This window comes from Bombina bombina, chromosome 5 (assembly GCF_027579735.1).
Source record: "Bombina bombina isolate aBomBom1 chromosome 5, aBomBom1.pri, whole genome shotgun sequence".
Classification (NCBI taxonomy): domain Eukaryota; kingdom Metazoa; phylum Chordata; class Amphibia; order Anura; family Bombinatoridae; genus Bombina; species Bombina bombina.
In genome coordinates, this window is record NC_069503.1 from 1,036,288,804 (window position 1) to 1,036,314,030 (window position 25,227).

Sequence of the window (25,227 nt, forward strand, 5' to 3'; positions counted from 1 at the left end):
AAATGTTCTAAAAATTATATATATATATATATATATATATATATATATATATATTTATTTATATTGTGTGTGTGTGCCATTGGTGTTCTGACAACATATCGGGTTTTGCGTAGCCTAGTGCATAAATATCTTTAAGGCATGTTTTAAAGCATATGGCAGTGAAAAGGGCAGATCTCACAAATTAAAGGAACATTAAACACTTTGAGATGGTAATATAAAATAATAAATTGTATATAATAAAACAACTCTGCAATATACTTTCATTATTTATTTTGTCCTATTTGCCTGTAAATCCATTCTGAAATTGTGAGCTTTTCAGTTCCTGTTAGAAATGGAAGTGCAGAACACTGTTAAATCCAGCACAACCATTGGCTGCACACTCTAATGACCTATGTATAACTGTCCCTAATTGGCTACAGCAGAGAAGGTAACACAAGTTACAACATGGCAGCTCCCAGTGTTTTATAGACAATAAAACTTTACACTTATTTTGCCACTTTTTAAACAACTAATGAAACTTTAAAAAATACATCTACATGTTACTCATGGACTAATCTTTTCTTTGAATGCATCATTCTATCTAGCATGTATTTAGTGTTTAATGTCCCTTTAACACAGTACCATTATATAATAATGTGCTTCAGTTGGCTTTTCATTTTTCTGAATTTTGACACTTTTATTTCCAGACAATTTGCAGGGACTTCAGTGCTTATATTAACATGCAGTACTATCCTGGAAAGCATTATACAAAATTATAATTTGAAAAATCAATTTCAGCTGCTTTTTTTTATTGTAATAGCATCTCCAAAACAAAAGGGAATAACAGTGTTGCCTATATATGCAACTTGTACATTAGCTCTATCAAAAAAGTGTTAAGACTGACAGAAGGTAAGAGTCAATACTTTAGAATAATATCAATAAAAGAACAGCAGATAAGTTATACAATTTGTAAGGCACCAGACAATGTTATCACTTGCTTGGCCAATTATTTAACTAATGATGCATTGTAGTCAATATATAAGTTCTACCTTTTAGTGTAGTATTCTAAAGAAACTTCACTGACTTCAGACTGTGTTGAATTTGCCATCAAGTGAACAATTGGTTACATAATATTGACACTTTTAACCTAGGTTTGACATGAACCTGTTTCTTTCTTCAAATAGCTTTATTTTCTATTGGGAATTGTTATCAATTGGTAAGCCCTGAGTGTGAAGCACATTTTAACAATGTAATTATTTAAAGGGATACTAAACCCACATGTTTTCTTTCCCGATTCAGAGCATTTTATCCAAGTTTCTAATTTACTCCTACTATCCATTTTTCTTCATTCTCTTGCTATCTTTATTTAAAAAGAAGTAATTTAAAGTTTAGGAGCCAGCCCATTTTAGGTTCAGAACCCTGGGTAGTTCTTGCTTATTGGCGGCTACATTTAGAAAACCAATAAGCAAGCATAACCCAGGTTCTCAACAAAAAATAGGCCAGCTATTAAGCTTTATATTTCTGCTTTTTAAATAAAGCTAGCAAGAGAAGGAAGACAATTTAATAGGAGTAAATTAGAAAGTTAATTAAAATTGCATGCTCTATGTGAATCATTAAAGAATAAAATTGTGTTTAATGTCCCTTTAAAGACAGTTATTAAAGGGACATGAAACCCACATTTTTTCTTTCATGATTTAGATAGAGCACATCATTTTAAACAACCTCCTTATTTACTTGTATCTGATTTGCTTCAATCTCTTGATATACTTTGCTGAAATATATATTTATATAGGCTCAGTAGCTGCTGATAGGTGGCTGCACATAGATGCCTTGTATAATTGGCTCACCCATGTGCATTGCTCTTTCTTCAAGAAATGATATCTAAAGAATTAAGCAAATTAGATAACAGAAGTACATTTGAATGTTGTTTAACCCATTGAGTGCTAACGACGGCTCAGAGTCGTCGCAGATTTTCCCACTCAGGTGCTAACGATGGCTCAGAGCCGTTGCTAGCACTCTCCCACCTTGAGGGAGATCTGGGGGCTCCCACCCGCTCCTACCCCGGCGATCAGGCCTGTATAGTGACAGGCATTGCCGGGACTTCACATTTTGCGTGGTGACATCACGCACAATGACGTGATGACGTCACTGCGCAACATTATTTTAAAAAAATACAATGACAAGTATAATCGCCTAACCTTTCCAACGGTATAAGTCAGGGGATCTGAAAAAATAAATAAAAAATTAAAAATGTAAAAACCCTCAAATCAGCTTAGCACCCAGGTGGGAAAGTGCTTAGCACTCAAAAGGTTAAACATTTAATCTCTACCTGAATCACGAAAGAAAAAAAAATGGATTTAATGCCCCTTTAACTTATTATTGAATTGGAAAAGGGGCAATGTATATTTTAATTACTTAAAAAGAATATCTCATATACATTAAGTTAATAAAAATTTCCCAGTTAACATGCAAAAATAAGCAAAAGTATCCTGCCCTGATTTTTCCTTACAATAGTAATATAAAAGTATGAAGAAAGAAAAAAATAAGTTTATTACCAGAGAAGCAGTTTGACTTCATTCACGGCAAAGATCCAGATTTCAGTTGAATTAAGTTTATTTAATTCAACAAAAGATCTTGAAGCTATACTTGTGAAAATAACCCTCTAAAACACTCATACCCAACCCAACATACCTTATAAAAAAAAGAACGAAAGCAACTGCTGTCCATTGTAAAATAAAGTGTAATTCTAGTAAGCAAAAAAAAAAAAAAAAACATAACATGGGCTGCAATTTATACAACAGAAAACAGAATTTCTGAAATGTTTCCTATGAAACATAGACAAAGCAATACAAGAAGATATATGCATATTAGTTTTAAGAATAACAATGTAAGTTTTTAACATTTTCAGAATACAAAAGTACTTGGAATGAATAGTGCTACCCTTTTACCTAAATAGGCATAAAAATATTTTAAATTTCCTTCTTATTTTTCATACCATTTTATCAACAAATACAATTTGTTTCATGAAACATAATATAACGTTAACGAAGAAAGAAAAGTTTCCTAATGCAATAGAAATAGTTGCTTCATTACCTTTTTGCTACATCTGCAAATGTAAACAGCGAGCCAGAGCCATACCGACTCTTATGCATGATGGAATATATTTGTTGCATACGTACATAGTAGAAAATAATTATTTCATATGTCAGGCACCATTATTTGAAATGTAATACATTAATAATTACTAGAAAAATAAGACTTTTGTTCTCCCAACTTCGTTATTGAAAAAGGGCAATCTGACAGTGTATCCAGTAGCTTGTAACATCTGTATATGATCATGAAAAAATAGACCTCTTTTATTTGAAGTGTGACATTGAGCTCATCAGCATTTGAACAGCTATACAGTCTGGCTTATTAGTTTCTTCGGTCAATTAAGTAGCAGACATTATGCAGAATATTTAGCCCTGTTTCCCTGAGCATTTTACGCTAAGGAGTGTTCCCTTCATTTAGAAGTATATAATACTTTACAAGAAACATCTGTAAGAAATAACTAATCTAGTATGTACTACAGTTAATACAAATTGGAATTTCAAGTCATTTTTAAGGGTTGTCAGAAATGGCTTTGAAGCACATATATATTAATAATTATGCAACAAACTGTACATTTATGTAAAATAATAATAAACAACGCAGCATTTATGCTTAAACATATAGTTTGGAACTAATATGTTAACTCAAAAAGGAAAAAAAAACAGCAGCTTTAAATAAATACTGCTACTGAAAAAGGGCAGTATGTCTATTAAAATCGAAAAAAAAAAAAAAGGTAATTAAAAAAGTAAACAAAATGTTATTTGTAAATGTAATAGCTCCAAAAATAAACATTAAATAGGATTAAAGAGTACAGATCTTTTTTTTATAATATTTTAATGTGTGTTGAGAGAGATAACCTTGAATTTAATAACTTTTTTGTGTTTGCAATAAGTAATCCAGTTATTTTAGAGTGCATGAGATAAACTAACTGGACAAACAACAAAATAGAAATGTATGGGTTTTTCCCGTAAATCCACAGGAACATAAATTAAAATTTTGTTTATTACAAAATATTTTTCAAGACCAATAGATCTATAATATAAAATATTGCTTTTATAAAGCTATGACTTAATGTTATAATTTATAGACATTCACTAAGCTGCATTTGACGGCCCAATATAAATGGCTTTTTATGGAATAGTATATTGACAATGGTTTATAATTGTTGTTTATTTTCATTTTCCTTGTGGAGATGTTTCTATTTTGGCAAAAAAGTATTCCTGAATAGAGATAGTACAGATAACAGACACAAAAAAGGACTAACAAATTGCTCACCTGAGAAGCTTTTACATTGTCTAAATGATAGTGTCAATCAAAAGATTAGGTCTAGTAACATAAGGTATCTTCTTTAAAAACACATTCATAGGCATTTTAGATACTTTACAGATATGTGCACTTTGTATATAGGGCATATGGATGATCATACGTTTAGATAATGATAATCTATATGGAACTGGCCATAATACTTGTAAATAGCAGTCATGTGTTCACTGGTTAGAGATAAAAAACAAAACAAACAAAAACCTGGGCATTTAGTTTGAATATTATGCCCAAACAAGTGCTTTACAAGCCAAAAGAAATTACAAGCTACTGAATTTCTATTCAGAAAACCTATTTCTATTTAATTGTGCTAAGTGCTAATGTTTTATTCTTTAGTTTTTCCATTCTTTTCAGCTTGTGCAATGTTCCTATGTAGGCCTCTCTGGATATGAGTTGTAAAGTCATATTTGTCCGTACAAATATGTTGGCATATACTACACTGAAAAGGTCCATTTTCACCGTGGCAACTCATATGTAAAGCATACATAACTTCATCCAGAAAGACAATGCCACAGTGCACACACTTTGTTGAAAGTTCATCTTGAGTACTTCTATCCACCTTATCTATTGTTACTACATTCAATGGAACTTCTTCCTTTATACTACAGGGTGACTTAGTTTTTTCTTTAGAGGCCCCGTTTGATGCTGATCCAGGTCTGGAATGCTTCATTGCCAAATCTAGTGGAATGTCATTATCTGATCCAACAGTGGAATAATGAGCAGGCAGATTAAAGGTGGGATAAGGCACATAGTTTGGGCAGGGATTTGGTAGGCCAGGCACATGACTCAAGTAGTGCGGATTCCCAGGAGCTGACAGCTTATATTTACTCCAGAATCTCAGCCAATCAGCTTCACTCTGGAAGTCATTATGAACAATTGGAAGTCCAAACATTGGATACTGATATTTTTCTATTGGGCTTCCAGGAGGAGAATAATTAGGATGTTTTATAGGTCTCATGTATTTTTCAATTGGGCTACCTCTTTCTGAGCTTCCTTTGCCATCAGATACAGATGAAGTATTTCCCAGATCTCCACTGCTTTCCTGAGGGCTTTTTATCTGAATGTGCAAAGGTTGCATCCGTTTGTGAATATCCATGGTTTGGCTGACAATTATTGTCTGCTGGGCAGAATGGCTTTTAGTCAATGAAGCTTGGGACTCATATTTATTCATACTAATTTGTTGTGTTTCTCTCTGATGACCTTCCATTGAATGATCTTCTGACCTTCTCTCCAAAGGACTTCCATTAACTTGTTCCTCACTACTCCCCCTTTGATGTTTATTTAACTGCTCAGTCTGCAATGCTTCTGGGTTAAGGCGCTTCCTTGTTCGTCTCCTAATGATCTGCTCACCATTGTTCTGCTTAATTATGTTTAAAGGTCTGGGAGTCTGCGTAAAAGAGAAAAAATGTTGTCAGTACTTATTCAATTCAATAGACTGAATAAAGCAAAAAAATTACACTTTAAAAAAAAACAACACAATATAGAATCCTTTCTTGCACTGGTATCAGCCTTGTTAATATTTAATCATTGGATTAACTGGCTGTACTGCTGTGATGCAGTATTTGAATTTGCAAGCATAGCTTTTTAAATGTGAAAAAACTCATTATACTTCATGGCTCAGTGTACAGATGTTTGCCATTTTTTTTTTCAAAACCAGTTACTCTCATATTTATAACACTTCCAAGATGCACACATAAAGATATTTACATTTCAGAAACATAAATGATTATTTATTTGAAATAGTAACCGTGAGATTCAGTAATGTTTCTATAATTTATTTTTTCATACAAACAACAAAATAAAGCTATTGGGACATAGTTTTAAAAAACAAATGCTTTCACACACACGAAAGAGCAGCGTTTAAATATGGTGAATTATTTGTAGTTGCGTAAAACAAATGTAAACAAAAAATGATTTATATTTAGACTGATACAACAGCATCCGCTGTATACTTCCTGCTAATTCATACTGTACCTATTAGCCAATGATCATTTGCAGGAAGTACTGATCAACCAGTCAGCATCAGCAAGAAGTACACAGCCCATAAAGCAAACATCATTTTCAATGTTGCACTTTCCTATGCACAATAGACATTATTTCAAATACAATAACCCATTAAGCAGAAGAAGCAATATTAAAGTAAACAATGGCTGTACCATCAGTTATTTGTGTTAATTATATCAGTATATATCAGTTTGGACAAACCTAAAGAATGAAGGAAATTAGATAATACAATTAAATTGGAAACTTGTTTAACCCCTTAACGACCAGCGCCGTACCCCTTAACAACCAGCCATTTCAAGCTCAGTAGCTTTCATCAGCAGAAGATAGGTTTAATGATCTACTTCATTCCTAGGAAAAACAAACTATTATATAGAGAGTGAACAACTTCCTATTAGATTTCATCATTTAACATTCAAAATTTTGTTGAGAAAGCATATTAAAAAGTTTAGCTTTTACAGAATCTGCAATATCCCTTTAACCCCTTAAAGGGATAGTCAAGTCAAAATTAAAGTGTTATGATTCAGCAAGAGCATGCAATTTTAAGCAACTTTATAAATTTACTCCTTTTATCAATTTTTCTTCGTTCTCTTTGTATCTTTATTTTAAAAAGCTGGAATATAAGCTTAAGGGCCGGACCATTTTTGGTTCAGAGCCTGGGTAGCGCTTGCTGATGGGATGGCTATATTTAGCCACCAATCAGCAAGTGCTACTCATGTGCTGAACCGAAAATGGTTTAGCTCCTAAAAAAACATTCCCTCCGCTCTCTGTACGAATACCTAGGTATCCCTTTCTGTCCTTTTAACCTTCCTGTATTTTAAGATAAAAGTTATAAAATCTTATTGCTTCAGACCGGAGGAAGAGACTCTTAAAGGGATACTAAGCCCAAAATGTATCTTTCATGTTTCAGAAAGAGCATGCAATTTTAAGCAATGTTCTAATTTATTTGTATTATCATTTTTTCTTAGTTATCTTGCTATCTTTATTTGAAAAGCAGTTATGTAAAACTTAGCAGCCGGCCCATTTTAGGTTCAGCGCCCTGGATAGCGCTGGCTTATTGGTGGCTACAATTAGCCACCAATCAGCAAGCACAACCCAGATGCTGAACCTAACATGGGCTGGCTCCCAAGCTTTGCATTCCTGCTTTCCAAATAAAGATAGCAAGAAAACAAAGAAAATTTGATAACAGGAGTAAATTAGAAAGTTGCTTAAAATTGCATGTTCTATCTGAATCAATAAAGAAACGTTTTTGGGTTTAGTATCTCTTTGAAGGAACACAAAAGTAAAAATTAAACTTTCATGATTCAGACAGAGCACACAATTTTATAAAAAAACTTAAAGGGATGTGATACCCAAATGTTGAAGCACTTCAAAGTGAAAGCTGTAAAAAGCTGACTAGAAAATATTACCTGAGCATCTCTATGTAAAAAAAGGAAGATATTTACCTCAAAATGTCCTAAGTATTCACACCTCACTGACATGCAAGGGAGTGTGCATCTGGAATGTGCATGCACAGTCATATTATTTCACTATTCTATATTATACTATGAAATCTCATGAGATCACAGCATAGCATGACCACAGCACTGCTGATGCTGATTGGCTATTGTTGTTTTGTTTTTCAACTTGCAGCTGGATAGTAGCTGAAGTATAACTTCACAGAGCACTTACACTGGTGAGCTGAAGACATTTTGAGGTAAAATATCTTCCTTTTTCACACAGAGATGTTCAAGTGATATTTTCTCGTCAGCTTTTTACAGTTATGTTGTATAACTTTAAAGTTATTTAGTATATGGGTATTATGTCTCTTTAACAATTCACTTCCATTATCTAAATGTGCACAATCTTTTTATATTCATACTTTCTAAAGCCTCAGCTCCTACTGAGCATGTGCATGAGTTCACATAATATACATATGTGTATTTTGTGATTGGCTGTTAACTGTCACATGATGCAGTGCAAAAAAAAAGTAACTTATTTATCTGAAGAAAAAAAAATCTACGACTCGCTTGAAATTCAAACTATGCTTTTGCATTGTCTTTTTTTTTTATTATTATGCAGTTGTTGATTACACAATTCAACTGTGCTTAGTGGGCGTTTAAAAGCTTGTCTTTTTGAAAATATATAGTTAGTCCAATAAAAAAGTATCACTACTTTATGCAATATTCTTGTTATTCTGGCATTCTGGACTAACACGGCCACACCAGGCAACGTCATGACAGTGAACTGAAAAACCGCCATCTAACGTATTCACACTTTATTATACGACTTTAAATTGTGACCACCTATATCTTACAAAAACCACTAAAACCGTATTCCTATTTTATTAAAGGTACATAAAACTATTTTTTTGTCATTAAAAATATGTTGTCATGGTACAAGATTTAATAAAAAAAAAAAAAAAAAAAGTAAAAATACTTATACAGGGAGGAGGTAACAATGCCCAATTTAAATATATTTTGCAAATATTGGTGCTTAAAAACACACCAGATATTGGTATGCTGTACCTACCGAGTGAAGTTTCTGGTAAAGGCCACACGCATTGCAGACATAGCCGCCATTTGCATTTTTTCTCCAGAGTGATGTCTTGGTGGTCAGACAATTGGCACAAAAAACTCCAGAACCTCTTCGTCTCTGAAATATCAAGAAAAATATATTTATATAAATACACAAAGGAAGGTTATAAAAAAAAAAGAGCTGGAGAGGTCAGGTTCTTTAAAGGGACATTGACACAAAACTATTTTGTAATACTTGTGAAACAGCAATATTTAAATATATATAAAAAAAGGTTTGAAATAAAAAAAAAATTAAGTTAATGTGTATTAATTTGATTTTAAATCTTAGGGAAAAATGTGTTTTTGTCTCTCAGGGACAGGTTGCAAACAGGCTAATAAGGACAAATCCCACAATGCAATTGGCAGGCAGGCACAAGCCACACAAGCATAAAGCAAAGTTGTTTTCCCAAAACAAACAAAAAATAAAGAAAAATCTTGCTGAAATATACCCAGTAGAATTTGTTTTAAAGGGACAGTATACACTCATTTTCATATAACGGCATGTAATAGACACTACTATAAAGAATAAGATGCACAGATGCTGATATAAAAATCCAGTATAAAAAAGTTTAAAAACTTACTTAGAAGCTCTCAGTTTAGCTCTGTTGAAAAGGTAGCTGGAACGCCCACTACAAGTGGGAAATAAGACACTCCCCCCTCCCCTTCTTTTCCAAATAAAAAGACCCTTTACACAAACAGGAGCAAGCTGGAGAAGGTAGCTGACAATATTCTCATAAAACTTTGGGGCTTGGTTAGGAGTCTGAAAATCAGAGCAATGTTATTTAAAAATAAGCAAAACTATACAATAAAAAAAATTAAAAAAAAATTGGGGCTATATAAATAGATCATCTACAAAACATTTATGCAAAGAAAAAATGAGTGTATAATGTCCCTTTAACTTTCTCGCTATTACTGAAGGGTAAAAACATTGAAGTCAATTGGTAGAAAATAAAAACAAATATGGATTAATATATACCACTATTATTAGGCTGTTCCTTTGACTATCTCCAACCAAGGCTTGTATCTAATTCATTGTCAGTAAACACTGCAAGTTACTTTATGTTCATCCTCAAGATAACTGACTGCTGATTGGTATAACATGAATGAGATTAGAAAGAAACACAAAGAACAAAGGCATAAGCAGAGGGGAGCAACAAAAGACTGGTACAGACTAAATCATAAAGTGCAATCAAATCCTCACAAAGAAATTTTGATACTCTATGCATTACTTTGTATTAAAGACAACTGGTATTAAGAAATACCCTCTTATTAAAGTAAATTAAAAAATAGAATCTAACACAGATTAATTTATATTTGCTTCATATACATTAGTTTTTCTAATCATTTTTATAGTTTGCATTTTGTTTGCAACAACTGTAAATCCAGAAGTTGTAAGAGTTTTAAATGAGTTGTAAACACTTTAATAGTATCTAGTAACAAACAAAAACAAAAAACTGTGCAATATACTTTCTTTATTTTGTCCCCTTTTCCTGTAATTTAATAATTTCCAGTTCCTGTTAAAAGAGGAAGTAGATTCCAGATTCATCATTGGTTGTACACTCTATTCATAACTCTCCCTTATATAATATTCATAACTCTCCCTTATTGGTCTAACCAGAAATGGAAACCTAGGTACATCCATTGTTTTAGACTTCTTTTTTAATATATAAACAACTAATTTAAAAATACATCTGCACATTATTCATAGGCTAATCTTTGTTTTGAACACATCATTCCCTTGAATGTTTAATATCCCTTTAATAATCATGAAAAGAGAAAAACACATCCATGGCGCCCCCTTTATTCAGCTCACTACAATACAAATGAAAAATACTGTATATACAACTTAAAAGAAAGGTGGTGGTCTTTAGTTTTTTCCTCCTAAGAATTAGAATCTTCATAATTCCAGAGTAATGAACTCACAATATTAGAATATTTTATAAATAAATATATTTCACCTAATACAAATCATTTAATTTACTATACAAAGTTTAGTGATATTCCATTAACCAGTAGTGCTGTTAATTTGGACATTAATTCTAATTATCCCCAAGAGCAATTAGCTTAAAAAAAAAGAAAGAAATCACAGTGATCTTCCCAAGATGGCCACCATAATAAGGAAATTAATACTGCTCATTTTCACTAGTGATTCACTAGAATGGTCAGATTATAATTATGCTACAAATATGGAGGCAGACCCTCTATAAATAAGTGAAAGTACACATGCACACTAGAGTGAAAGATGAAAAAGAACTAGGCAGCTACATTGGAAGGACCATTAACTAAAAAAGATAGATGGTCAGGTGTTGATTACTGCTTTGCGTTTCTAGTGGCCACTGTGGCACAATTACTACTACGCATTTCGCCATATGGAATTGAATTGCTGTTCTGTGTTTCCAGCTACCACTAAGGATTAAAACACTGTTCTGTGTGTCACTAGCTGCCACAGGGGGTTATATTACTGCTCTCTGCATTGCTAAAAACACAGTGACTCAAGTCACCTATTTGTATGCTTTGTTAAACTACAGGGAATTAAATCATTGGTCTGTATTTTGCTATAAACATCAGTGCTTTTAATCTGTTTTTTTGTGTGCTAGAAGCCACAAGGAGTTTGGCCTTTGCCCTGTGTGTTATTAGCAGCAACAAGGAGATAAAGAACTGTTTTCTGTGTTAAAAAAGCATTAGAGGGTTTAATTCCTTCTCTGTAGATTAGTAACTGCACAGTAGGTTATATCACTGTTCTATGCAGGTTCAGGGCCCTAAAACACATTATAGCAATGAGTTTTCGTTTAATTATAAGATATCCTAACTAATTAGAACATTTTATTATTATATTAGAATGTCATTTTAAACTAGCTGTTATATATAATATAAAGTACATTCTGCCAGTAGAAATATAGCAATAACTAGTGTTAATCTGATAAGGAATAGTTATATTAATAACAGGATCACTTAGAAAAAAACAAACAAAATCAGAAGTTGGCCTGCACATCGGACTTGACGTTCTATAACACCGAAAGAGATGCTGATGTCAACATATGATTTTCAAAGACCACTATTGTTAGGATGATTGGATCATTCTGTGTGAAAAAAATGTCCATCTGTTAAAATTGAGTGAAAATAAAGTAAAATAACTTTATTATTTAGAAAATGTTTGCCATTATAACTTGCAATCTTCAAGGTTTATTCCAATTAAGCCAATTTATTTAACTTTAGTCTGAGCTACAGAAATTGGATTTATTGCCAAAAAAATACAATGGTTATAATTGTATTCTGATACTTTTCAAATAAAAAAAAATAAAAAAAATAAAAGCGCTACAGACATAATTTTGGCCCTGGGACTGGAGCACTTTCTTGGCATGCAATGGGCATTTGATTCATCGGGTGTTTCACAATGTATCAGTAAAAACCTGGTGAGACGCCAGTTCCCTATAGGCTAATATTTCCATACATATACACATGCTATCAGTGGTACTCCCTAGCTAAATACAAGTATGCATTTGCTGTTTGATTCAGATGACAGTTGACGTTCTCAATTAATCATCAATACTGAGGCAAAAAATAGTGAGAAAAAAAATAAAAAATGCGATATTGGTACAGTTAATCAGAAAAGTCTGACAAGAATACATTAATTTAAAAAAAAAAAAAAAAAAAAAGATTGTTGAAACCATTAAGATGAGTTCAGTGTCAATCTGCCAATAGCTTGTTTAACCCCTTGGCTACCAGAGAAAGTGGAAACTTAATAGTGTGGCTCTGTGCAATTCCTTTTAGGAGTAAAAGCAATATAATATGATTTAAAGGCATATTTCAGTCTAACAATGAAATGCTCTAATCATAACCTATCGTTATTTAAAAAAAAATCTTATTGCAAAGGGATTACACAAATAGTAAACGCTGCACTAAGGAACTGCTGTGCATTGTCACTATAAAGACAATGCAGGACATTGTTGGTGACTTGAGTCACTCAGGTTCAAAATACATGCATAGTGTGACTGGGGTGTGCTTTTAACTATGTGTTTAACAGCTATGGATGGTTTAAAATAAACATTTATTTAACCCTTTAACTGCTAAGCATTTTTAACACCCCAGTGCTGAGCCAATATTTAGTTTTTTTTGCTTCCTACATTTAAACCCTGTTGTAAGTCAAATTTCAGTGAGTGACCCACACAAATTATATATTGGGTTTTTTTCAGCTGGCCCAGCAGATTCACATTATACTATTATTGTATTTATATTTCATGGCATGTGTGATAGCGGTGGAAAAAAACTGTAAAAAAAATGTATATTATTGCTTAGATTTTAGTAAATAATATTGAAAATAGCCAGGTGACCACTGCTGTTACTGTGATCTCCTAACTCAATTTTCATTAAAGGTAGCCACATGTAAAATAGGGGCCCATACAGGCTTGTGAGGGTTATAATATAGATTAGAGAGACAAACGTCATATATGTTTTGAGAGAGGGTCTTCTCTGCTATAAAATAATCTTTATTAAGGGGTTCTAGACCTACCAGACTATTTTTTTTATTGTGCTACCACCATTTGAAAGAACAGATAATTCTCTTTCGAATGAGGGGTCTTGGAGGTTTCTAGCTGCAAAGGGAACTGAGAATGAGGGGTTTAAAATCCTCCCCCATCCAGCTCCCTTCCAGCTACTGGTGTATCCTGGTTCAGCCCCCTTTGAAGCCTGGGAGTGCCGACCACTAGGCCACCAATGTTCCCCGGCCTATAGTTAGTGGGATTACTGAACACAGTGTTTGACCTGCGATCCCCCTGCATGACGAGAAGGGCTCTTCATGCGCCTACAGGTAGCGAGGCGTATGGCAAGAACACCTCATCATGTACATCAAAGGGGTTAATAATAAAATGGTCTACAAAAATAGAGCATTTCATTCATTAATTATCTCACTTTAATTTCATTCAAATTAAATGCAATTCAATATTAAAAGCAAATTATTATTTTTTTGGAATCTATTTTCTTTGTAGTTCTAGTTCAAATTTTGTCTTCGCTCTGTTTTCTAGATTTAGTACAGTTTTCTAAGCTCTAAATATAAATGAAGCTGGCACAGCATTATTATTAACTAGTGGATGATGAGAATGTAGTACGGTACATAATGAATTCTTTACAAGCTGGGTATTTGTGATCAGTAACTTTTCCACTTAAGAAGAATCCTGCTGTGAGAAAGAGTGATTTAAAGGCAATAAAAAGAATTCATTATATATACCTCTATTCACTATTCAATGTGCTCTTACGCTGGAAAATAGCATTGAAAAGAACTCAAGACAACTTTAAAATACTGTATATCTCTGAAAGACATCAATGCAGCATGAAAAATATTAAAACTATATTTAAAGAAATATTACTATACACAACAGATATTTCTACTGTATGCTAAATTCAGTCATGGGAACATATTTCATATACTAAAATATATAAGTAATCACAAACTTTGCACTAAATTATTTGGGAAATGAAACTAAAAAAATACCATCATGCATAGGAAAAAAACAGCAATCAAACATTTTAAATATTTTGTTTGAATGACAGAAAGTTACACTGAAAATAAAATTAAAATGGAACCTAATATTTGTGCATGTTTCATACGGCAGTATCAATACTCATTGACCAATATGTTACAGCTATCACAAATCTATTGAAGGAAAGGAATACTTCCCCACATGGCCGACAAGGAAATATTTAATTATTTAGCACAAGAAAATAATTTAAAAGTAAATATTTGATTTTCAATTGCAGTTTTTGGATGAAAAATTAGTACAGTTCAAATACAGTGGATAGATGAAAGAAAAACTAATTTAAAAAATGTCACTCATTTGCAAGCCTATTTTGTTTCTACTTTAGTAAAGACTTTTTTATAACAAATTTATAATATAACAATTTTAATTTTAAACTGGATATGGATTCCTGACTTGTCACTTTCCTCTGTAGTTAACATATTTAGGAGGGCATTTACAAATAAGCCAACAACGTTTAAGGTAACAAAAAGGTAAAGTAGAAATTTAGCTAGAACCAGGGCCAGTGTTCTGTCAGATCAGTCAATTCATCAGATTAGCCAACCATGTCACTTCTGGTGACATGGAACCAGCTGTCTCACCACAAATTCACTTACTGTGCTTCCCATAGCCCGTCACTGCATTCCAATCGCCAAACATCACTGTGTTGTTAATCAGACATAAATACGCTGCACTGTAATTCCCCTCCTCTTCACTATCTTTTTTTGCCTATGCATAAAGGGGTTCAAGGGGGTTGAAGTCCCCCCAGTAAACCTAATTCCCCGAGGTTGACTTAGGGTGGATGCCAGAGGATCAGCGGGTGCCCCCCTTGAACCCACCAGGTGGAGGCAAAAAAAGATATTGAAGATGGGGAATTACAGTGCAGCGTATATATGTCTGATTAACAACAAATAGAATTGAAGCAGCAGATCAGCTCCATTTGAGATTTGCTACCTGCTGTGCAGCGCATGCGGAGTAAGTAAATTTGTGGTCAGAAAGCTGAAGTTACATGATTGGCTAATCTGATGAATTGGCTGATCTGACAGAACACTGGTTTAAGGAATTGAACTGATAATGTGCTGCCTTGTCTGAGAATAAAAAGAAGCCCTTCCTAACTCTCTTTCCACTACAGTCTAAACCTAACTGCACTGCATCCTAAAGGCAAAAGATATAAATAAATATGTACAAATGACTTGGGCACTTATATGGTATTTAAGGCAGCCGTTCCCCATGTGCTGCCCTTGTTAAAGGGATAGTATAGTCAAAATTAAACTTTTATGATTCAGATAGAGGATGCAATTATAAGCAATTTTCTAATTTACTCCTATTATCAATTTTTCTTCATTCTCTTGATATCTTTATTTTAAAAAGCTGGAATGTAAGCTTAGAAGCCAGCCCATATTTGGTTCAGCATCTGGATAGCGCTTGCTGATTAGTGTCTAAATGTAGCCATCCAATCAGCAACCGCTATCCAGGTGCTGAACCAAAAATGGGCGAGCTCCTAGACTTACTTTCCAGCTTTTTTAAAATAAACATACCAAGAGAACAAAGAAAAATTGGTAATAGGAGTAAATTAGAAAGTTGCTTAAAATTGCATGCTCTATCTGAATCATGGACGTTTATTTTTGACTAGACTATACCTTTAAGTGCTATCTGGGTTCCATGGTCTCACCAGACCCATTTTAGAGCTGGTCCTAGCTAGAACAGAGCTTTATCACCTTCTGGAAACAAATCTCCCTAATACTGGTTTCCAGTTTGTGGTACCTCAAAATGTACAAGCTCAAAGACCAAGACAATAATCAATAAAGGAGAAGGAAAAAAGATGAAGCCTAGTGGAGGTGTTGTAAGTAATAGAATGTAAGGCCATTAAGGGGAAAGACACAAACATTGTTGAACATTTATTATTTTCATTAAAAAAGTTAAAGGATTACTAAATAACTATATTGAAGGTCACAAATTAACACAAAAATTAACAACAAAAAGACAATGCAATTTCACTTACTTTAAATTTGAAATGAGCGGTAGAATATTTTCTGGCAAATTTCAAAGTTAATTCAATTTTCCCCTCCCCCTGTATCATGTGACATCAGTCTTTCACAAAATGCTTATATGTATATACTGTGCACATTTGCACATGCTCAATAGGACATGTAGCCTCAAAAAGTGTGCATATGAAAAGAATGTGCAAAATTTGATAAAAGAAGTATATTGGAAAGTTGTGTGCTTTATCTGAATCATGAAACTTTCATTTTGACTTTAGTGGCCCTTTAAGTTAAAATTGGTTTATGGGTAAAAAGCTCACTGGGCAATAAGAAGGCTCCTGCAGCTACTAGTGGCCAGTGACACATACAATGAAAAGAAAAAAAAATACTTTTTTTTAGCACAGAAGCATCTGCAAACCTGAATTAAAATGAGCAATAAACAAAAAAAATGCCTTTTATGCATTTTTAAGAGAGAAAAGTATGAACAAAAGGACAGCTGTATAACCCTTTATACACCTCTGCACACATTCAGGATGGTAATGTAAACCAATGTTTAAGATCAATTACAAACATTTCAATAGCAACCCATAGAGAGTCTCATGGTTAATATTGGCACACGTACTGATCACGTTCTGTAATGTTCTGCTGAGTAAGACATACTAAACATTTATTACTAATGTATAAAACTAATTTCTTAATCACTGCTTTATAAATAGCTTTTACTGTGCCCGGAGCATATGTGTATAAGTCCCATGTACCCTCATTCAAACACAGCACCTGTTCAGAGAGTCTACTATGACATCTATTTACGAGCAATGTGTTATCACCAACAAAATATATGCACGCAGTGTATGTGCAACGGAGCATATGTTCATATGCCCAGTGCTACAGAAGTTTGCAGCGCTATACAAATAAATAATAATAATGTACATATTCACATGAACAGTTATCGCTATCAAAAGACAAGTGATACATCTCACTAGAAGTATTTTTGCCAATACTGAAAAAAATGCTTCTTTCTAAAATGATTCAGATAGAGCATGTCATTTTAAACAATTTTCCAATTTACTTTTATCACCAATTTTGCTTTGTTCTCTTGGTATTCTTAGTTGAAAGCTTAACCTAGGAGGTTCATATGCTAATTTCTTAGACCTTGAAGGCCACCTCTTTTCAGAATGCATTTTAACAGTTTTTCACCATTAGAGGGTGTTAGTTCACGTATTTCATATAGATAACACTGTGCTCGTGCACGTGAAGTTATCTTGGAGCGGGCACTGATTGGCTAGACTGCAAGTCTATTAAAAGACCTGAAATAAAGGGGCAGTTTGCAGAGGCTTAGATACAAGATAATCACAGAGGTTAAAAGTATATTATTATAACTGTGTTGGTTATGCAAAACTGGGGAATAGGTAATAAAGGGATTATCTATCTTTTAAAACAATAAAAATTCTGGTGTAGACTGTCCCTTTAAGTAATTTATTTTACCAAATAAAGTTAAAGGGATACTAAACCCAATTTTTTTCTTTAATGATTCAGATAAAGCAGAAAAAAAGAGAAAATGTGCTTGCTCTATGGTCTATTTTTCTTGTATAGGCGACCAGCAGATAACACTAGTTTCCAAACACTTAATATTCAAGAGATATTGAGGCGTTATATTACTCCAATGGAAATTAATTCTTTATTTTAATTTTATTTTATTATTATGTACTGGGGATTAGGATGTTTTTGGGTTAATGTATGTTTCTATTAAGGGACTATGTTACCAATATTTTTGTGGATTTATACTATGTACACTATAATACACCTACATATGTGTATATTGATCACATTGTTTGGTGTTAAATATAAACAGTTTTTTTTTATCTTTGTATATACTAAGGTCGCCATGGTAACGGAGCTAATGAGAATTTTACACACTTGGTATCATTTACCACACCTCCAATCATAACTCACAATGGGTTTTAAATAGCAAGTGTATTTTTACTCTTTGTACAATAGCCTGAGGAAACAGCCCTTAGGTGGCTGAGAAACGCGTTGCTTTTATTAAAGTTTGTTTTATACTATAGACTTTCTGCTGTTTGGATTGCACTTTTTATTTCATCTCCTGCAATTGTTGTGTGACCTGCTTATCACCTGGAACCAGTCAGCTGGGCGGCTGAGAAGCTCTAGCCTGCTCGTATTGCACCTGGAGGTGCTTTGGAATATGTGAGTGTTTTTTATTCACATCACATACCACTTTGAATCAAACTGTGCTGGGCCATGTTGGTTTTGCTTGTTTTCATTTAGGAATATATCGATATCCTGTGCAGGGATTTCACTTCAGACATTTAGTCGCCACAATACAGTTAGCTGGACAATTGTAAGGTTCCAGTCTGCCTGTTTGCACCTTTCTGGTGCTATCCGTTTGTGAGTAGCCCTTTTTTCTCATTCATATCTCGATTGTATTGATGGTACTAGGCCATTGGGCACCTTTGTGTTTTCTCCTTTCAGATAAAGCATGCGATTTTAAGCAACTATTTACTCCTATTATCAAATTTTCTTTATTTTCTTTATTTGAAAAGCAAGAATGTGAGATTATGAGCCGGACCATTTTTGGTTCAGCACCTGTGTAGAAGTTGCTGATTGGTGGCTAAATCTAGCCATATAGGAAACATATTTCTCTCACCTTAGTAACTTTAAAAGTACTTCCTAAATTTACAAAGCTTTTTTTCTAATGACCTGTTCAAGGTAATTCGCTAACATTTGCTCAGCTATTTAAAAAAAAAAAAAAAAAGTATAAATGTTTGAAAATCTATATTTAACATAGGGAATGGTATGACAAACTGCAGTTCCACTATATTGCAACATAATACGGCACAAAGACCTACATAATTATTCTACTAAAAGGACACAAGAATGTGGCATCTTTCTAGTAAAGAACAGCTTCAGGGAGTACTTATATGCATCAAAGAGGGCTGCTACAGAAATGAAAATGATGTTACACGACCAAAATTAAAGTAGAAAAAAAAAGACTGTCAAAGAAGCATAATAGAGCAGATTGGATTATGGATTTTTGCAATTCAATAATGACAAGGACCTACTCTCAAGGGAAGAAATTGTCTTAACTCAAAGAAGCTACACAACGTATGAAATAGACTGTCCAAGTTAAATAGGTTTCATAGTCACGATCCTTTTCAGTGTTCAACTTGTGTGCTCTGCTATCTGCAATACTTCTTACAAAACTGCCAGGTTTGAATTCCAATTACTTGAACTGACTAGCAGACAGCATAACACATCTATTGTCTACTTTCCTTCAAAGTATCTCAGCCATGCAGATTATCCTGAAGCAAAAAGTTGTTATATTTGTGGCGCAAAATCTATGCATTTAAAGGGATATGAAAAACAAACATTTTCTTTTGTGATTCAGACAGAGCATATATATATATTTTTTTTAAGTTTTTATTTTACTTCTATTATCAAATTTGCTTTGTGGTATTCTTTGTTGAAGAGATATCAAGATAGACGTCTGAAGCACTACATGGCAGGAAATATTACTGCCATCTAGTGCTCGTGCAGATGGGTCTAATTCTTGCAAAACTACTGCCATATAGTGCTCCAGAAAGGTGCACGCTCCTAAGCTCACTTCCCTGCTTTTCAACAAAGATACCAAGATGACAAAGAAAATTTGATAATAGAAGTACATTAAAATGTGTTTAACATTGCATACACTATCTGAATCATGAAAGAAAGTGTGAGGGTTTCATGTCCCTTTAAAGTGATGGTAAACTCTCCCCTTTTAAAAATCAGATCTGGAATGTAAGCGCTATTTTAGTTGGGGTTTTATTGATCATGTGCAATGAAGATGCGCTATAACTTAGTTATTAATATAGATATGAAATTCAAATATCCCACGTTACACCACCCACTTCAAAAGTCAATTTTCCTGTCAGCTAAATGATTGAATTACTCTCCAAACATTGCTCTAGCTACAACAAAAGTGCCAGATGGGGAGAGCGCTGATTGGACAACAATTCAATCTGTTAGCTCACAGAAAAGTTTACTTTTGAAGTGGGCGGAGGAGCATGCAGTATTTGAATTTCATATCTATATTAATAACTAAGTTATACTGCATCTTCATTACAGCTAATGAATTAAACTTCATCTAAAATAGCGCTTACATTCCAGATCTGATTTTATAAAGGGGAGAGTTTACCATCACTTTAACTGCATGTTTAATTAAACATGATCCCCTTCAAAAACAATGTATTTATTAAGGGACGCTGTGGTCATTTTTTTTCCTATCATTTATATGCAATGGGAATTTTAACATGGTGATTTTCTTTTCTTTCTGTAAATAAAAAAAGGTAAACGCTGTTTAATTCTAGCATGAAACTAATAAAGTTATGTGTGTATATTGCTAAGGTTCATTAGCTGTTTGGTACAAATGATCATGGTCACCCAAATGAGCATATACTTAAAATACACACTGAAACAGTTTAAATCTGTCAGTGTGTCAAACAATCAAAAAGTCCCCAAAATTCCAGTTGTCCTGAGGTCAAGACATCTAAAATTGTTTGTCTGGGTCAAAATATTCTTTTTGTAAATTTAGAATTTAAACAGTTGGTAGAAAATGCACAGTGGCTTCTAACATTTTTTGATAGCATGATGTCTATAAAATGTTCTTTATCCCTTAATTATAAGTGTAATGCTTTTTCAGAACATTATTTGCACCTAAGTTCATTAACTTTTAATATTACATTTAAAGGGACAGTGAACCATAGAATTGTTATTGTTTTAAAAGATAGATAATCCCTTTATTACCCATTCCCCAGTTTTGCATAACCAACACAGTTATATTAATGTACTTTTTACCTCTGTGATTACCTTTTATCTAGGAACCTTCTTCCAGCCCCCTGATCACATGACTGTGACTGTTTATTATCTACTGTCTTGCATTTAGCATTGTTTTGTGCTAGATCTTAAATAACCCCCTGTGCCTGAACACAGTGTTATCTATATGGCCCACGTGTACTTTCTGTCTCTGTGTTGAAAAGAGATTTAAAAAGCTGTGATAAGAGGCAGCCCTCAAAGGCTTAGAAATTAGCATATGAGCCTACCTATGTTTAGTTTAAACTAAGAATACCAAGAGAAAAAAGCAAATTTGATGATAAAAGTAAATTGGAAAGTTGATTAAAATTAAAAGTCCTATCTGAATTATGAAAGTTTAATTTATACTTGACTGTCCCTTTAAACAGTTTTTATTTAACTTCTCTAATGCAAAAAAAGGTTGCTGCTTTGCAATTTACTTAAAGGGATAGTCTACTCCAGAACTTGTATTGTTTAAAAAGATAGATAATCCCTTTATAACCCACCCCCTAGTTTTGCATAACCAACACTGTTATATTAAAATACTTTTTACCTCTGTGATAACCTAGTATTTAAGCCTCTGCAGACTGCCCCCTTATTTTAGTTATTTTCACAAACTTGCATTTTAGCCAATCAGTGCTGACTCATAAATAACTCCATAGGAGAGAGCACAGCGTTATCTATATGGCACACATGAACTTGTGCTGTCTTACTGTGAAAAAAATAAAAATGCTTACCTAGATTTAGCTTTCAACAAAGAATACCAAGAGAACAAAGTGAAGTTGATGATAAAAGTAAATTGGAAAGTTGTTTAACCCCTTAATGACCACAATGTACCCTGTATGTCACTGGTCGTTAAGGGGGTTTTCAGGATATAATAGCACAAGTCTAGCAAGAACACGCTATTAATGCACTCCCTACAGCAGGCTTTGTGGAATAGAGCAGTCTCAACGCTGGTGGCAAAACCGCGCTATAAAACAATCAAGTCCCAAAAAAAGGCCAGCGACATACAGGGTACGTCGCTGGTCCTTAAGGGGTTAAAACTGCATGCCCTATCCTATCTGAATCATTAAAGTTTAATTTTGACTAGACTGTCCCTTTAACAGTGGAAATTTGAGCCCCATATACCTTTAGAAGTATAATATTCAAAAATGGATACTGCAAAAGCAACACTTTCCAAAGTTGTTGCACTAGACTTCCCACTGTATTATAGAAGCAGAAACTAAGTTAGAGGGGAAAAAAAACATTCTGGCAGGAAGGCATTTTATGCCATGCACGATGGCAGCCGTGAAACAGGTTTTCGCACCCTGCTGACCTATTCACACTGATTTTAGTGATGCTACGAAAACTTGTTACCAAAAGATTTTCTCACTGTTGAAGAAAAAAAAAAAATAACACTTTGAACAATTGGAATGATTTGCCTTTTTTTGGCTGACAGTCAAGAAATATTTGTGTTTCCAATCATCCACGCTAATTTTATTTTCAAATGGAACTGACTAAACTTGGTTGGAGAATACCTCCATGTAAGGACAGGCGCTCTGCACCTCACAAATCACATGAGCTCTGCCCTTGGGTGAAAAGAATAGGAAACAATAGGCATATGATGGGCATTTTGCCAGGAATATTGAAGAAAGCCATTTTCTAAATTTATATGAAAGCAGCCTCCAGTTGCTTGTCAACCCTTTAAACATTAGATAAAGATGCATCTATACTATGAACTTTCCAAACATTCAATGTATGATATATATGTACCACTATTTCTATAAAAAATTATTTACAGTATTCAGGAATTTGCAACAGTAATTATTTTACAAGCATTTACATCTATATTTGATATGCTAATGCACTGATCTAGAAAGGAACATGTCAAAGTTGTTGTTTTTTTTTTTTTGCTGAAGGTACAAAATGTCAGAAATAGTAATTAAATTATGCTCACAAGGTAGGTTTTTATTTTTAGATTTTTTTTTTTAATAATTTTACAATCACAAACACATACTGAAATTTCCTCTCAGAATGGATTACACAAATTCTTTGAGAAGTGAAATATAATAAATGTTAAAACTCATATAAAGTGAAATAAAATACACAAATGCTGAATGACTAGGAGAAAAATAAATGCTAGTAAAAATGTCAGTAACAAATCTGACTACTGATTTATTAATCCTTCTGAAATTGTTATTGTCTGATTTAGCACTTGTGCTTGCTTGAACCATTTTTTCCACTCCATTTTGATTTCCTATATCCTCAATTAGGACTAAAGAAATCCAAAACATTTTCTTTGATATTTCTTCTTATATCTATATACACAACATTGCCAGGCTTCTAAATAGTGAATGGCTAGAAATGCAGTATTACTGTACGCACTTCATATCCATTTCTCAGGTACTGTTCTGTATAAGAAATCTTCTGCGGTTTCAAATACATTTAACCAACTATTACTAAATCTCTAAAGGAAGTAAATATTGTTACATACACCTTTTAAGGCCGCATATAGACGATATTTATGATGTAATACAGTTTGCCTGGTCTACAATGCTTCCTAAAAACAATGATTAATGTTTGCAGGGGTAGAAAATATATTTTTTTTAGATAAGCAGAAGGACAAGAGACTTAACTTTCATTCATTGTTTTCTCTAATTTGATGTATAAAACACAGTTATTAGCTATTAACCTTTTGAGTGCTAAGTACCTTCCCAACTGGGTGCTAAGGTGATTTAAGTATTTTTTTTTTAATTTTTACTTTTTGTTTCCAGCTCCCCAAGACTTACACCATTAGAAAGATTAGGCGATTACCTTTCCAATTGTGGGTCTTGGGGGTCTGTAACTGCTTAGATGCCTGATATACAGGCGTCTAAACAGCATGCCCTCTTTCCACTTTGTATTATGAATTTTGAATAAAGTTGCGCAGTGACATAATCACGTCATTGCGCGTGACGTCACCGCACAAAACGTGGGTAGGAGCAGGTGGGAGCCCCCAGATCTCCCTCAAGGTGGGAGAGTGCTAACGATGGCTCTGAGGCGTAGTTAGCACCAGAGTGGGAAACTCTGCGACAGCTCAGAGCCGTCATTGACACTCAAGGGGTTAAAAGCAAGATTCTTAGCGTCTTTAATTCATTTGTTTTTTTGTTGTTTTTTGTTTACTTTTTTTATCACGTGTTTCAATTCTCCAGTTGAAATTTAGGCCGTTAGGCGACCGTCACTCTACATCATCCGCCCACTAAACAAACAGAGCAGTCGTGATTTCCTTTTTCATGCTTTTGAACAACATGCTGGCTCCCGTGTTACACATGCGTGGTGTTCACATTTGGGAATCCCTTACAGCGTCATCGACTAAATGATACAAACGAGCGCATCAGTGTATTTTGGAAACTGCTCATTGGAAGTAAGTACCTAAATCTCCATTATATGCAATTAAACTATAAATATATAATGCTATGATCTGCTTCACGCATGCACAGATTGGATCTCATGGGAGCGCGCATAGAGTGGTGACGTAGGGGGCAGGTGGGACCACCCTCTAGTATACTGAGTTATCAGAGCAGGAAGTCACAGATGGGAGGAGCGAATAACCATAAAATACAGAAATATCTTATACACAAACATATTATACTTTTAAAAACGTAGGGATTACCCTAAAAAACGGACAGGCTGCCTAGAGATTGCTATTAAACAGCTAAACTTTACCATCACTTTAAAAGAAAAAAACTTGGGATTCAAAAAAAGTTGTTCTAAATTATTATGCAATTTTAATATTTAAATGAACACGCACTTAAAAAAAATGTAATTAAATCTTAAAGGGACAAGCAAGTGGTTGACAGCTCTATTTTATTCTTTTCTTTTTTTGCCTTTGTAAAAAGGGACACAATTAACTCCAATAGTAGCTCTTTCTATTCCCCTCTAAAGCATGCCCATACATGTTGTCAGTATTTTAAGTACAGTATTGAT

At 33.7% G+C, this 25,227-nt stretch overlaps 1 protein-coding gene across 1 annotated transcript in view; it reads right to left on the minus strand.

Moving 5' to 3' along the window:
- Positions 1-771: 771 nt before the first annotated feature.
- The window catches only part of TRPS1 (transcriptional repressor GATA binding 1), a 403,828-nt gene continuing 379,372 nt past the window's right edge, over positions 772-25,227 (minus strand). Inside the window, 2 exon segments of the mRNA XM_053715304.1 lie at positions 772-5,776; positions 8,902-9,024. Coding sequence (XP_053571279.1) covers positions 4,715-5,776; positions 8,902-9,024 — 1,185 coding nt within the window. The 3' untranslated portion in view covers positions 772-4,714.